The sequence below is a fragment of the Pyrus communis genome, chromosome 16 (assembly GCF_041283825.1).
Source record: "Pyrus communis isolate YQ-2024b chromosome 16, ASM4128382v1, whole genome shotgun sequence".
Taxonomy (NCBI): Eukaryota; Viridiplantae; Streptophyta; class Magnoliopsida; order Rosales; family Rosaceae; genus Pyrus; species Pyrus communis.
Window position 1 is genome coordinate 18,861,747 of NC_142580.1, and position 14,012 is coordinate 18,875,758.

The 14,012-nt window shown below is 35.9% G+C and overlaps 2 protein-coding genes across 2 annotated transcripts; both read left to right on the plus strand.

Annotated features, from left to right (window-relative positions):
• The first annotated feature begins 524 nt into the window (after positions 1-524).
• On the plus strand, positions 525-10,486 carry LOC137731998 (oxysterol-binding protein-related protein 4C). The gene is made up of 7 exons (XM_068471273.2): positions 525-771; positions 2,211-2,360; positions 7,449-7,694; positions 7,856-7,952; positions 8,543-8,828; positions 9,139-9,241; positions 9,985-10,486. Exons 1-7 carry the CDS (start codon positions 769-771, stop codon positions 10,240-10,242), a joined length of 1,143 nt encoding a protein of 380 aa, XP_068327374.2. The 5' UTR covers positions 525-768; the 3' UTR covers positions 10,243-10,486.
• A 1,198-nt stretch (positions 10,487-11,684) lies between these two features.
• On the plus strand, positions 11,685-13,057 carry LOC148690101 (uncharacterized). Its single transcript, XM_088687183.1, has 3 exons — positions 11,685-11,835; positions 12,491-12,645; positions 12,731-13,057. The coding sequence occupies exons 1-3, from the start codon at positions 11,685-11,687 to the stop codon at positions 13,055-13,057; spliced, it is 633 nt and encodes a 210-aa protein (XP_088543309.1).
• Positions 13,058-14,012: the final 955 nt, after the last annotated feature.

The window sequence follows — 14,012 nt, forward strand, 5'->3', positions numbered from 1 at the left end:
TACATACATATATATATATGCGTACATGTACTTCACATCTATTAATATACATTTTCAGAAGGAATTATATTGTTATATTGATTTTTTATTCAATCAGAATTTTTAAAATATTTCCATATTTTTTGTTGGCCAAAAATTGAAAACTACAAAGGTTTTAATCAATGAGTATTAGTGATCAGAGACCGCATCCAAAGTCTACCTTGATTTGAGGATACTACTTCTATGTAATATTGGTGCATGACGCTCTTTCATCCCTTCAATCGGGTTCAAATCCTTGGCAAGATCTTTATCGATGCCCATTTTATTGCACCCTATCCTCTATTTTGTACATGAATGCTCAAACATATCAATTAATTTTTCTCAATAAAAAAAAAAATTTGGAATTTTACTTTCACACATTCTTTTTAACCTCTTACACACCCTTATTAAATCATGAGTATTGATTGGATTTGATTTTTTTAATCCGATAACAATAAATAGGGAAGAGTATGAAAAGCTAAAAATATATGTGAAAATTACTTTCCTAAAATTTATACCCCGTTGGTACCACCACCAACACAACCCCATCGCGTTGTTCGAAGGAAGGGGCCTATAAAAAGGCCTTCTTCCCGTGATAAAAACAAAACCAGCCAAACAACCCCCTCTTTGATTCTTAGTTTCCGCCACTTCTCTCTTTCTGTTGCATTTCACAAAAACAAAAGCACACTTCTCTCTCTCTCTCTCTCTCTCTCTCTCCACCATCTCTGCCTCAGCTCTCCGTCTCTTCAAATGGTATGTGAACACCTTTCTCTCTCTCTCTCTTACAACGGTTTTTGTGTGTGTTTGAATGATTGCTTAATTAATTGGTTTAGTATTAATTTCATATATCTGTGTACACAACTCAGAAAAATCAGAGATGAAATCAAACGCAGCAATGGTTTTGTATCATTTGCTTGTATTGGTTTCGAAACTTGATGGTCAAATCAAACGCAGCAAACACTTTATCAAAATATGAGCTGTTTTCCGGCTCATGAGACATCGAAACGGCTGTTTTCAGAATGTTACCGTTGGGTTTTTTTATTGGACTCAGACTCAGACCTTATTATGTATTAAATATATATTGGTTTTTCGCGCAAAGGAAATGAAAATAGCTTTGTGAATTGTGATGGTGGCATCTTTTTCGTTCCTTATTATTATTTTTTTATGTTGTATAATGCCACTTGTTTGACATTAAGATAGCTTTTGTATCTTGTAACATGCCCACTGTTTCTAGTAGACCTTGTCCTACGTTTTTGTTTAATCCCTTAATTTCCGAATTTAAACCTTGTCTTTTATGCTACTTTGTACTACGGTTAGTGATATTCATCTTTATTTATAAGTGAGAGATCTTAGGTTCGATTCTCGCCAAAGACGAATTTGATCCACATTATTGTAGTTGATTCATTGTGCGGCTTACCACACTCTCTCACCTCCTTAAATATATAATATCGTTTGTTCAAATAAAAAACTTATCCTTCATATTTGTTTTGTTATCGTTTGAAGTGAGCTTCATTTCAATTCCCATTTTCAATTTGGTGTCCCTTGTTTTTTTGCTTTCGGTTTTATTTGCTTTTTTAAGTAAAACCAGCTTTCTTTAAAAGGTCCGTCAAATCCGATGAAGAAACTTTAAGGCAGTAGTTGTATGCGTAGGGAAACCTCCTCCATTTTTTCCCCCTTTTTTGAGTATCTAAATTGCCTTCATGAGCAAGCAACAAATAACCCTTACATATTTGTTGCTACTTTATCTTTTATCACAATTTTTGTTTTGCAACGGTCACACACGAAACATTACTCATTTTTCGTCCTCTTTTAGGATTTAACTTGACATTCATTCCCCGATTCAGCTACCAAAACAACATATGTCATGTTTGTGGACAATTCTTTCTGGATTTTTTAGGTGATTCGTCGGAGGATTAATAATTGGTCATTAGAGACATGTACACGCATCAGTAATTGCTTCGTTTCAATAACATTCTATCATTAAAAAATTTGAAAAAATTCTAAAAATTCTTTCTTTTCTGTGTCCCATGTTCCATGGTTTGTGTCAATTTATGGGCCACATATAGCACTCTACTCTGTCGTTTTTCAAATGGCAACTTATGCAGCCAAATAATGTTTTCCTTAAGATGTTGGTATTGACAAATCTAATAATTAATTAATAATGGGAATGATTTGGTGTGGTGTTGATGAAGGAGGAAGAGAATACCGGAGTTATTCTTTTGACAAAGCCCTTGTCACTGGAAGGGGATTCCGATGGTGATTACAGAGCTCCTAATCTACTTCAACGCGTCCTAAGCCTGTTTAAAAACGTACGGCCAGGATCTGATCTCACACGCTTCCAGGCAAGTCTTTTGTTCTATTCATTTAGTATGCTTTTTAGTTAAAATGGTTTTTTTGTTAAATTGGTATAATTCTTCATTTTGGTCTCTGATATTTAAAATCGATAGAAGTGGTCCTTAGTTTGTCCACCGTCAACAATTTTGGTCATTCTGTGAAAAATCTCCATTAAATTGAGATTGTCCACAATGGGTAGTTTCTTCAACCCCTCCCCTTGAACTGGTGTTTTCTTCAATTTAAAGAAGTGGTCTTGAGATTGTCCACCGCCAACAATTTTGATCCTTCTGTAAAAAATCTTCGTTAAATTGAGATTGTCCACCATGGGTAGTTTCTTCAACCCCTCCCTTGAACTGGTGTTTTCTTCAATTTAAAAAAGTTGTCCTGAGGTTGTCCATCGTTAACAATTTTGGTTATTCTGTGAAAAATCTCCGTTAAATTCAGATTGTCCACCATGGGTAGTTTCTTCTACCCCTCCCCTTGAACTGGTGTTTTCTTCAATTTAACGGAGATTTTTTAACACAATGACCAAAATGATTGACAATGGACAATCTCAACGACCCTTTTTTTCAATTTTAATAAATGGGAAAATGTAGCATTTACTCAATAGTTTTACACCTGAAAGAAATAATTTAGGGGTCATTTGATAACTATTTTGTTTTTCGGTTTTTAATTTTTTTTTTAAAAAAAATGAAAACTAAAAGCACAAAAAAAGCCATAACGTAAATTCTAAACGCCAAATTTTGAAAACTCTACGGTCGTTTAATAATACTTTCCTTTTTAGTTTTCTTTTTTCTTTTTTTTTAAATTGAAATCTTGTTGGGTAACTATTTTCAGTTTCAAAAAATTGAAAAGTAAAAATAAAAATTGAAGGGTAAATTTTGAAAACTCAAGAAAGTAGTTTGATCGAAAGTAATTACTAAACAAGATTTCAATTTTTAAAAAAGGTGAAACAAAAGCTAAAAACTGAAAAACGAAATAACTATCAAAATGGCACTTAAGAAAGTAGTTTTCAGTTTTCATTATTTTTGAAAAGTGAGAATTGAAAATAGTTCCAAAATAAATTCAGTTTTCAGTTTAAATAAATGAAAAAATAACCAAAAAAATGAAAAGAAAATGATTTTCAAACGCCTCTTAACTTTTCACTTCAACGTGGGAAATAAACTTGAAATTTCAACTTATTTCAATGAACTTGGACGAAAGAAAGACCATGAATTTTGGAAGCTCGCTCGAGCTGCTTGTATAATTAAGAAGCAAGCCTCAAGCTCGAAAAAAACTAACAACCCAAGCTTGAGTATAGTGATGCTAGGTTTGGATCGGTTGTTTCCAGCCCTAGTTAGGGATCACGAAAAAGAGAGGTAGTGACTGTGGTAGCAAAATTCCGCCATCTTTAATCTTGACAAAATTGTATCTTCAAAACAAATTACATCTTTGATCAAGTACCAAAACCTCACGTGCTCACGAGGTGGGGGGGTGGTTTGGCCAATAAATCTTTGATGCTTAAGTTACCTTCTTTGAAAAGAATGAGTGTTTAGGATTTGTATGCGTAGCAAAAACGTACCAAAGTTTGGTGGAGATTAAGTATTTATGAGGAAGTGGCCGACCTAGGTGTAGAGTTTTATATCCTACACATGGGACTTCCCATTGGCCAAGGTTATATCATCTGTAGGATGAATGCGGAAATAATATTACCACGATATTAATTAGGAGATAATATCTTGAGATAATGATATAAGCATCATTGATTGATTGTGATAGGGATTCCTTACTTGATTGAGTTGATCTTCAATTGGGAATGCATTAAAGGTAGGATTTGGTGATTAATTCTATATTTAATGCTAGTTACTTTTTCATGGAACGTGAAGAAGAGCTTTGAGCAATCGTAATTAGCTGCTTGGACCTCTAGGGTTGCTGAGCTGCCTGTAAAAATATTTGTGTGCCTTGCCCACTTAATGAGGCAATCTCGTCTTCTTCGGAAAAAAAAAAAAAAAAAAAAAGTCCATGTGTCGTCTTTAGGATTTTTAGGATTATTTTTTGCTCTACAGGGGCAGTTTGGTAAAACGATAGGCTAAAAAGATATAAATATCTATTTTTTCAGTTCTTAATTATATTTAATTAATTCTATATGGGCAATCTTTTTTTTTTTTTTTGGTCAAACGATAGATTTTGTTAGATTAGGCGTTAAATTAGCCACCGACGAAGTTCGAACCCACGCCGTCATGCAATGACTCAACTCTTTTCCACTAATGTTAGGGATATCAACTTTGTAGACCATATTTATAAAACAAATGGTGGCTGCAGATGCAGCTATGCCACATCCTTAATCAAAGGCTTTTTAGCCAAAATGCTCACCGAGATTTGCATAATTTATCATTTTGGTCCCTGAGATTTGAAATCAATAGAATTGTTCCCTGAGTTTGTCCACAATTAAATCATTTTGGCCATTCCATGAAAAATCTCCATAAAATAAGGATAAAATGACAAAAATACCCTCAATTTTTGTCAAATCATTTTGGCCTATTGTTTATTATATTGTGGGTACTTTTATCACTTTGATCCTTATTTAACATAATTTTTCACCGAATGACCAAAATGATTGATGATGGACACTCTCAGGGACCAACTATTGATGATAGGCACTCTTAGGGACCACTACTATTGATTTCAAATCTCAGGGACGAAAGTGAAGAGTTAGGCAAACCTAAGGGACCATTTTGGCTAAAAAGCCTTAATTAAATTGAAGTTTGAAAAAGTCTTAGTTATTATTAATCAGTTTTTAGGAATAAATTATTATTTTGAATGCATAATTGATTATGTGAAATCCAAAAACATTTGGAAAATCTCTAAAAGAGATGTCAAAATGTCCAAATCAACATTAACAATAAAAAAAAAAAAAAGGGAACAACAATATTTCCAACTGAAAAACCAAATTTGATGTGGCATGGCAGAGATTAACAACCCCACTCTTGTTGTCAAAATTGACAACAACTTCAAATATTTTTTAATTAATTATTAAATGTGTTGTTTTTTCTTTTAAAACATTTATTATAATAGTTTAATATAATAAAATATTAATTTAAATTGACATATTGGGTGAAAATCAAAACTTTAAAAGATGTCAAAGTGTCACATAAGCTATCAAATTTAAATTTTTTGTTTAAAATTTGAGATTTCCTTTGGAAAATAGATATCTCAAAGTGCCAGAAACTTGGACCCATACACTAAGTGTCATAATATAAATGGTTGAAAATTGTTTTTTGGGTAAATTACAATTTGCACCCTCAAGTTTGGATACAATTACAACCTCATACAACATTATTAAAACATTTTAATCTCCTAAAATTAATAATATTTCACTTCACTTTCGTATAACTATTAATTAATCCGTTAAATTAACTTTAAGTGATTACGTGACAAAAAAACAATTAAACATTAAAAAGTCAATTTAAAAACTAAACTGAATTAAAACAAAGTGAGCCCTACCCACCTTCTCTCCAGAGTATGTAGCTTTACATTTCTGGCTTTACTGGACGAAGCCCATTTCCATATCCATCTTTCGGTAAGGAGTTTTCAGGAAATACCATGAATCCCACCTGCCCTTGTTTGCAACGCGAGCATGTGTGGTGACTTTGACTCGAATGTGGCAGCTTAGGATGTAACTGATGGAGCAGTTTAGGATATTTTAAAAGATATTGTATAAGGTTGCAAATGACTTTGAACGTGACTTGAATGAATTCATGAAATAATAAAAAATGTATAAGATAGAAATGTTTTAAAAAATGTTATAGAAGTTGCAAGCGACTCCAAACATAAAAGGTAAAATGTAATTGAGTATTCAACCACTTGTGTCATACCTGGTCGTGTTTCCGACACACTAAAATATATTGGCTTTGAAGATACTCTTGGTTAGTTCCTATGTCTCTTTCGCTGGTTGTTCATGGCCCTACTCCCTCTCCCAAAATTCCCCGGAGACAAGTTCCCGACGCCATTAACATTATGCCCACCTTTTTGTTCTTACATTCCGTTTGATTTTTAATTTAATTTCTTACCGCACCAACTTTTTGTTGTTAATGCATCAGAACGATCATGATCGTATTCATCTTTTGGTGCTTCTTCCTCCACTTCTCGTAACTATGCCTCTTGCCTTGTCCTGGAAATCACGAACCTCACGCTTCGTGCTTTTCATGAGCCGCTCCAAGGCAGTTGATGTGCGCATCCAGGCTGCCCTAGGCCTGCCGGAGCGGGCACGGACAAGGGATCGGTGGACTGGGGACGATGACGAAAGGGTAGGTCTGGTCAAAATTTTTCTCACTGGCGAATTGAGGTGGAGGGTGGAGTGGAGGGATGAGGGTGAACGGAGGACGGAGGTCTCTGACTCTCCGAACTGTCTACAAAGTTGGCCTCCTTACCCCAGCATTACCCTTTCTATATATACTACTACTTTTCCCCTAAAGTTCACGGCTAACTGGATGAAAGGTTGAGAAATGTTTAGGTCCTTAACTGCTTGCACTTCCAAAACTGGTGTTTGATCCTAAATTCCCAGTAGCAGCATAGTTTTCTCCAACAAGTAAATTTGCCAAGATCCAAGGGAAATAGCAGTAGAATGAGATCCGAGTAATTAAACCTAAAAGAAACACAACTCTGAATAATTCTACAGCAGTTTTGTTTCTCTCCTTTCACATGTTGTATGGAACAATAATACCTACAAGTCTTTACATAAACACTGTATGTCTGCAACTCTCTCGAGTCTTGATTGTTGACTCTCCACGGTGTTGTCTCTACCGCCTCGGGAGTTGTATCTGCAGATTGAGATTCTTGACTCTCGAGTCTATTTTCTACTAGAGCCACTATTGCTCCATTGATGATCCGTCGTGTTGTTGCCTATATATGATTTCAGTGATATGTTAGTAAATATTTAGTAGACCCTTGCGCATCTACTGTGCTTGCGTACGAAAATTAACATATATATTACATCTGTAACTGATATTTTTTTTTACTTCATGCACTTCGGTTGAAAAACTAAATATCACACAGCAGTGTCTTCTTGATTGTATGGTCAATTTAACTGATATTTTTTACTTCTCCTGCAATTTCAGCTGTCACCGCAGTTTAACATACCAAAGTCACAGCTCCAATGTTTCGGTGAAGAAGTGTACTGCACTGGTTATGATTTGTTAGGAAGGTGCAACAAAGCAGAAACCCCTCATGACAGGTTCACAGCTGTTGTATCGTGGAGCATTTCTACTTTGCGTCCAGTGATCTTCGGGATTGCTCCGTACAACCCCATTCTTGGAGAAACCAATCATGTTACAAGAGGGAATCTCAATGTTCTACTTGAGCAGGTAACTCTATTTGTTATTTCTGCTAAACCTTGCTCAAATTGATGCTGCCTTGATGGCCAAGCTTGAACTCGATGTCACTAACTACCTGGCGAGTGGCAAGTTTGTGTATCTTTTTGTAGAGATGGACTAAGATGATTTCTTTCTTGGTTGCATTCTTTCAGGTTTCACATCATCCACCAGTTACTGCTCTTCATGCAACCGATGAAAAAGAAAACCTTGAAATGATATGGTGTCAAAATCCTACTCCCAAATTCTATGGTATGCTCTTCTTCGTAAGATCATAACAATGATCATTATAAGAGAAGCAATCCTAATCCTAGGTTTTCCGGTTATTATAGACCTCGCATGTTTAATAAACTAAGTGTCAAGTTCTTAGAAAAATGGAAAACAAAATATACTTGTTACAGACTGCTTAGGACATATCTTCCTTTTCCTTTCTGAAAGTGCTATTCAAGCTCCTTTGCGAATCATTCTTTGGTACATTTTAGTTTCATTCTCTAACTGTCAGATTATACCAAATATTAGTCCGAAAGGGTTCTTTTATCTTGTCCTTGACAAGCTATTTTTCATTTGTGATCTAGTTAACTCGTTATATGTTACTCATACAATACAAGGATGTGCATATTTTTCAGTTCACTCTAGCAGTTTACTTTATACTTGTCGGGAGCTCAAAAACCATGTAATAATATTCATCTTGTCAAGAACTTTGAACTCACCAACAATAACAAAGACTTCAGTCTCATCTTAACTTTACCGGTGTTTATGCTAATTGACTTTGTAAGTATTTTCTTTAAATATTCTGTTGTGCTTAAATGTCATATTAATTTTCATCAAGAATCATCTTGCAGGTACTTCAGTGGAAACTAAGGTGCATGGAAAACGGCAGTTGAAACTCCTGAATCATGGAGAAACTTATGAAATGAACTCGCCAAAACTCTTAATCAAGTTCCTCCCATTGCCTTGGGCTGATTGGGTTGGTGAAAATAGAATCCGGTGTCATGAGACGGGCCTTGAAGCTGAGTTATATTATGGAAGTAATTCATGGATTAAGGGAAATCCTAGAACAATTAAGGGAAAGATCTTTGACTCAACAACATTTGAACTTCTTTATGAGATACATGGTCGGTGGGATAGGTAATTTAAGGCTTCACTCTTCTTTCAAAGTGCCGGTATGTAATTTGAATACAGATAGAAAACAGTGGTTTTATTGCATGCATTTAAAGAAATTAAAAAAATAACCCAACACTGATTACTTTGAAGTTACACCTTGATGCTACAGATACATTTTACGCAACAATCTTTAACCGTAACAAGTGTTAGCTCATACTGTCTATCAGCTTGTCTACTAACTATACTTATGATTAGCCTTGAAAAATTATACTGACATTTGTTAAGACATCCATTTCTATCTAGCTGTAACTCTGGATCTTTGATTTCAATACAGAACTGTCAAAATGAAGGACGTCAGTAGCAGGAAAGAAACCGTTATATACAATGCAAATGAAGTCATTTCAGGACTGAAAACTCCGATTGTTACGGATTTGAAGGTAACTAGTTTCTGCCTCTCTATCTTCGTTTCTGTTAACTTTCATTGCATTCAATCAATGTGCCCTACAAAACCTGCAGAATGATTTCTCTTCATCCATGTACAGTCTTCGCCATTTTAAGTAGAGAAATTTCTTTTGTTTCTTTTTTTGTTCCCCTTCATGTTCAATAAGAATAAGATACAAAAATTAGTGTAGTTATCCCTTTCCTAAATCCAGTAATCTCTCTGCCCACATGTTAGCATATATGAGATTGTAGAGAATTGTCAACATTCGAAAGTTACGGAAACTTACAGACTTATAAGGAATTGTGCTACCAGCATATTCCCAATTGGGTTTCCCTAAACTAATTTAATTGTATCCAAGCAGGTTTTTCAATCCATGTTAAAGTCTCAATGGCCCCACGTGCTTTTTATTCTTCGTTATGTGTTCTATATGTGTTTGACTTGACCGTGGTCATACCTATATATGAGAAAACGCATGGGAATATTGAGAAATGCCCCGCATTAGAAAATTGAGTAACCTTGTATAATAAGTTATCCATTAGTCGGCAATGAACCGCCGGTCATATCGGTACACTTCCAATATATATGTATTTTTCATTTTCTTTGGGTTGGTATGTTTTTCTTGTATAAAGAAAAGAAAAATATGCATGGATGATGTAGCCATTTATACGTTTCACGTGGACTAATCAATAATGATTTATTAAAAGATTGGATTATTTTACCAATTTTTGGAATAATCAGGGGGTTTGCCCAAGTGAATCAGCTGTGGTCTGGGGACTGCTGAACCAAGCAATTGTTGGGAAGGACTGGGGCAAAGCAAGAGAAGCGAAGAAAGCAGTAGAAGAAAAACAGAGGGAGCTCCTGCGAGAGAGAGAATCGAGAGGTGAAACTTGGATTCCCAAACATTTTACAGTGACTCATAGCAAAGAAGGTAGTGGGTGGGACTGCTCACCCATCCAGCAGCTGGTCCCGCCGGCTCCTATTTCTGTTCCCTTGTAACTATTTGGCATCATCATAAAACTTGAAACTTGGCAACTAGATTATGATGATGATGATGTTGTTGTTGTAACTGTTAGTAGCTTGACTAGCTTACCTGTAATGGTTACAAATTTTAAGTTTCTTGGTTAGAATTTTAGGGTTTCCAACTACATACAGATGAAGAGATCTACCAAACCTGGTTTTCTTCAAATAAATGACGTAGTTGTGGAATTCCAAACAAATTATAATACGTATGTTCAATCTAGGTTTTTTTGTTTGGAAGTGCTTTTCAAGTGATCAAAAGTGCTTTTGGTGAAATGTTTTTGGGTTTCAAAAGCACTCGAATAGCATTGGAAAGAATCACCACTTATGTGCTTCCTGCAAGAAGCACTTCAAGTGTTTTTTTTTTTTTTTCAGAATTCACTTGCATTTTTATTACAAATCGGTTCTAAAAGTGCTTTATTTATTTCAAAAACACTTTCCATCACATTTGTGTAAGTGTTATTATTTGTGTAAATTGATAACTGGCATTCCAGAAGAAATTCGAGATGATATTACTGACATTCTAGAAGAAATTCTCACATTCATGGTGTCGGTTGAAATTGTGGAATTAAACATCATCTTTTTCTGTTTCCTTCTTGTCTGGCAAAGAATTAAATGATTGTAAAAGAATAGCAAAAAATGAAATGAATTTTCAAATTTTGGTGGCATTTGAAGGAAAATGTTGTCTGTTTTGCATAGATGTCACACTCATGCTTGGTGGCATTAGAATTACTTCCACTCATTTATGGATGGATGGCAAGGACAAGGTTCTCAAAAAGCTACCTTTTAAAGGACACATCTATAATTGCAAATATCACAGACTTCCTGCTATGCTATGAAAAAAAAAAAATATATATATATATATATAATAAAGTTGTTGAAATTTTGATAAAATATTTTTTGTAAAAGTGTTTTCAACCAAAAAAAAAAAAAAAACATTAGTGAATGAGTGTTTGGTAACCTTTTATATAAATTGTTGTGAATATGTTAAATGATTAGAAAAACATATTTAATGTGATATCTTTGCCTTGAAGATTTGGAGGCATTATTTATATGGAGAAAAGTGTAAGATCTTTACATATCATAAGAGTCTTCGGTAACTTTTCACCCAGAGAGATCTTTATCTCCGATAACGGAGGTGGATAGAGTTGCTCAGTGATTATGATTGCACGATTGAGTATCGTCCTGGTTGTGCAAATGTAGTGGTAGACGCGCTTAGCAAAAAATCCCAAGGTCGAGTTAATGCTTTATATGCTTGTCGTGTTCCTCTTCTCGCAGACTTGAGATCCACTGGAGTGAAATTAGGGGTGGAAGATCGAGAGGAAGCTTTACTTGCTAACTTTCAGGTCTGGCCGATTTTGATTAATCGTGTACTCGAGGCACAGGTGAATGATGAAGAAATTCAAGAATTAATTCAAGCAATGTCACAGGGGAAAAAGAAAGACCTCAGAGTGCGAGAATCTGATGGTATGCTTATGCAGGAGAAACAGATGTACGTATTGAATATTGCTGAGCTAAAGAAAGATATTCTTGATGAGGCACATGTTTCAGCTTATGCAATGCATCCTAGAAGTACTAAAATGTATCATACCATTCGGCCTTTCTACTATTGGCCAGGCATGAAAAGGGAGATTGCCAAGTATATAAGTAGATGTGCAATTTGCCAGCAAGTTAAAGCTAAAAAGAAGAGACCTTTTGGGTTGATGCAGCCACTGCCCGTTCCCCAGTGGAAATGGGAAAATATTACTATGGATTTCGTGTACAAGCTTCCTCGTACACGGAATGGTTATGACGGCATTTGGGTGATAATAGATTGGCTTACTAAGTCTGCACACTTCATACCAGTTCGGGAGAACTATTCCTTAAGTCGATTAGCTAAGTTCTTTATCTCAAGAATTGTTAAATACCACGGGGTTTCGGTTAATATCATTTCTTATCGGGATCCTAGATTTACTTCTAAGTTTTGGGTGGCATTTCAGGGGGCACTTGGTTCAAGATTGCTTTATAGTACGACATATCACCCCCCAGATTGACGGACAATCCGAGAGGACTATCCAGACATTAGAGGATATGCTGAGATCTTTGGTACTACAATTTGGTGATGCTTGACATAAGTGTTTGGATTTGATGGAGTTTGCTTATAATAATACCTACCATTCTAGCATCGGGATGTCGCCTTTCGAGGCACTCTATGGTAAATCTTGTCATACCCTTCTTTGTTGGTCAGAAGTTGATGAGAGGGTATTAGTGGGCCTAGAGATTGTGGACGAGACTACTCAGAATATTCAGGGAATTAAATCTAACGTGAAAGCGGCCCAGGATAGACAAAAGAGCCGTGCTGACAGACATGCCACAGATAGAGTGTATAATGTGGGAGATTGGGTATTTTTGAAGTTATCCTCATGGAAATGTGTTGTACGGTTTGGTAAGAAATAAGTTAAGTCCTCGATATATCGGACTGTACCAGATCACCAAACGGGTTGGTGAAGTTGCTTACACACTTGAGTTGCCTCCAGTGTTGTTAAAGGTGCACGATGTTTTTCATGTCTTTATGCTTCGCCATTATGTTTCTGATCCATCACACATGATACCTCCTCAGCCATTAGAAATTAATCCAGATTTGACTTATGATGAAGACCCAGTGACGATTTTGGATTTGAAGGATAAAGTTCTGAGGAACAAAACTATTTACTTGGTCAAAGTTTTATGGAGAAACCATTTAGTGGAGGAGGCTACTTGGGAAATGGGGGATCGTATGCGAGATATGTATCCACACTTATTTTACGGATATTAGTGGTTGTTATGTTAATGTATGAAATTTCGATGACAAAACTTTCTTAAGGGGGTAAGTTGTGACGACCTGTCCCGAATTATAATATATTTTATCCTCGAGTGCACTGAAATGACTATTTTGCCTTGTGGGCCTTGTGACGTGGATGTAAGTATATAGTCTTCAATCATTTTTCCATCAACGCGAGTAAGTGGTATTCGACGTTACGAGAACGTGGATGTAAATTAAGGCCGAGTCGGGTACGTGGTGAAGATGTTGTAAAGGAATTGGGTTGGGTTTAATTGCATGAATCCAAAGCATGCAACCCAATTAGGGCTTGAGGCTATTTTAATATGGCCAACCTGTGGCCACACATATATGCACACGTGCAACCTGCATCATCTCCCTCTTTCTCGAATTTTCTTCCCCGTCCATACAACCGAGAGCATTCACCCTCTAAGCTAAACCAAAACACTACGGATCGAACTTGGTGTTTCCAGATTCTTACTCTTCTTGAACCCTAGAACATGGTGATACCTTTTGTTAAGTGGTTTGACTTCAAAAACCCGAGACTCCATAAGCTCCGACGAGGGGTGCAATTTTCTCTAACATGATCGCGAAGGTTTTAGCTAGTTTTGAGGACTTAATAAGGTACTATTCTTGCTCCACTAGCACTTTGGAACAATTTTGGAGCAGTTTTGACATTGGGACACTCAGGTTTGTCAAGTTGCAAATTTGGCCGAACTATCGAAGAATTTTTCCGACCATATACCGTTGGTTTTAGGACTTTAAACAGGCAAGGACATGTTCTACTCGTTTGAAGCTTCATTTTGGTATAAAATTCATGAAATTTGGTGTTGAAAGGACAGATATATTGAGATTCAAAGTTTTTTCAGAAACTGGCAAGTGCAGCGGCGGTCGGCGATGGATTCCGGCGAATCATCGGAGAAGACAAAGCATATTCCGTCAACTTTGACGA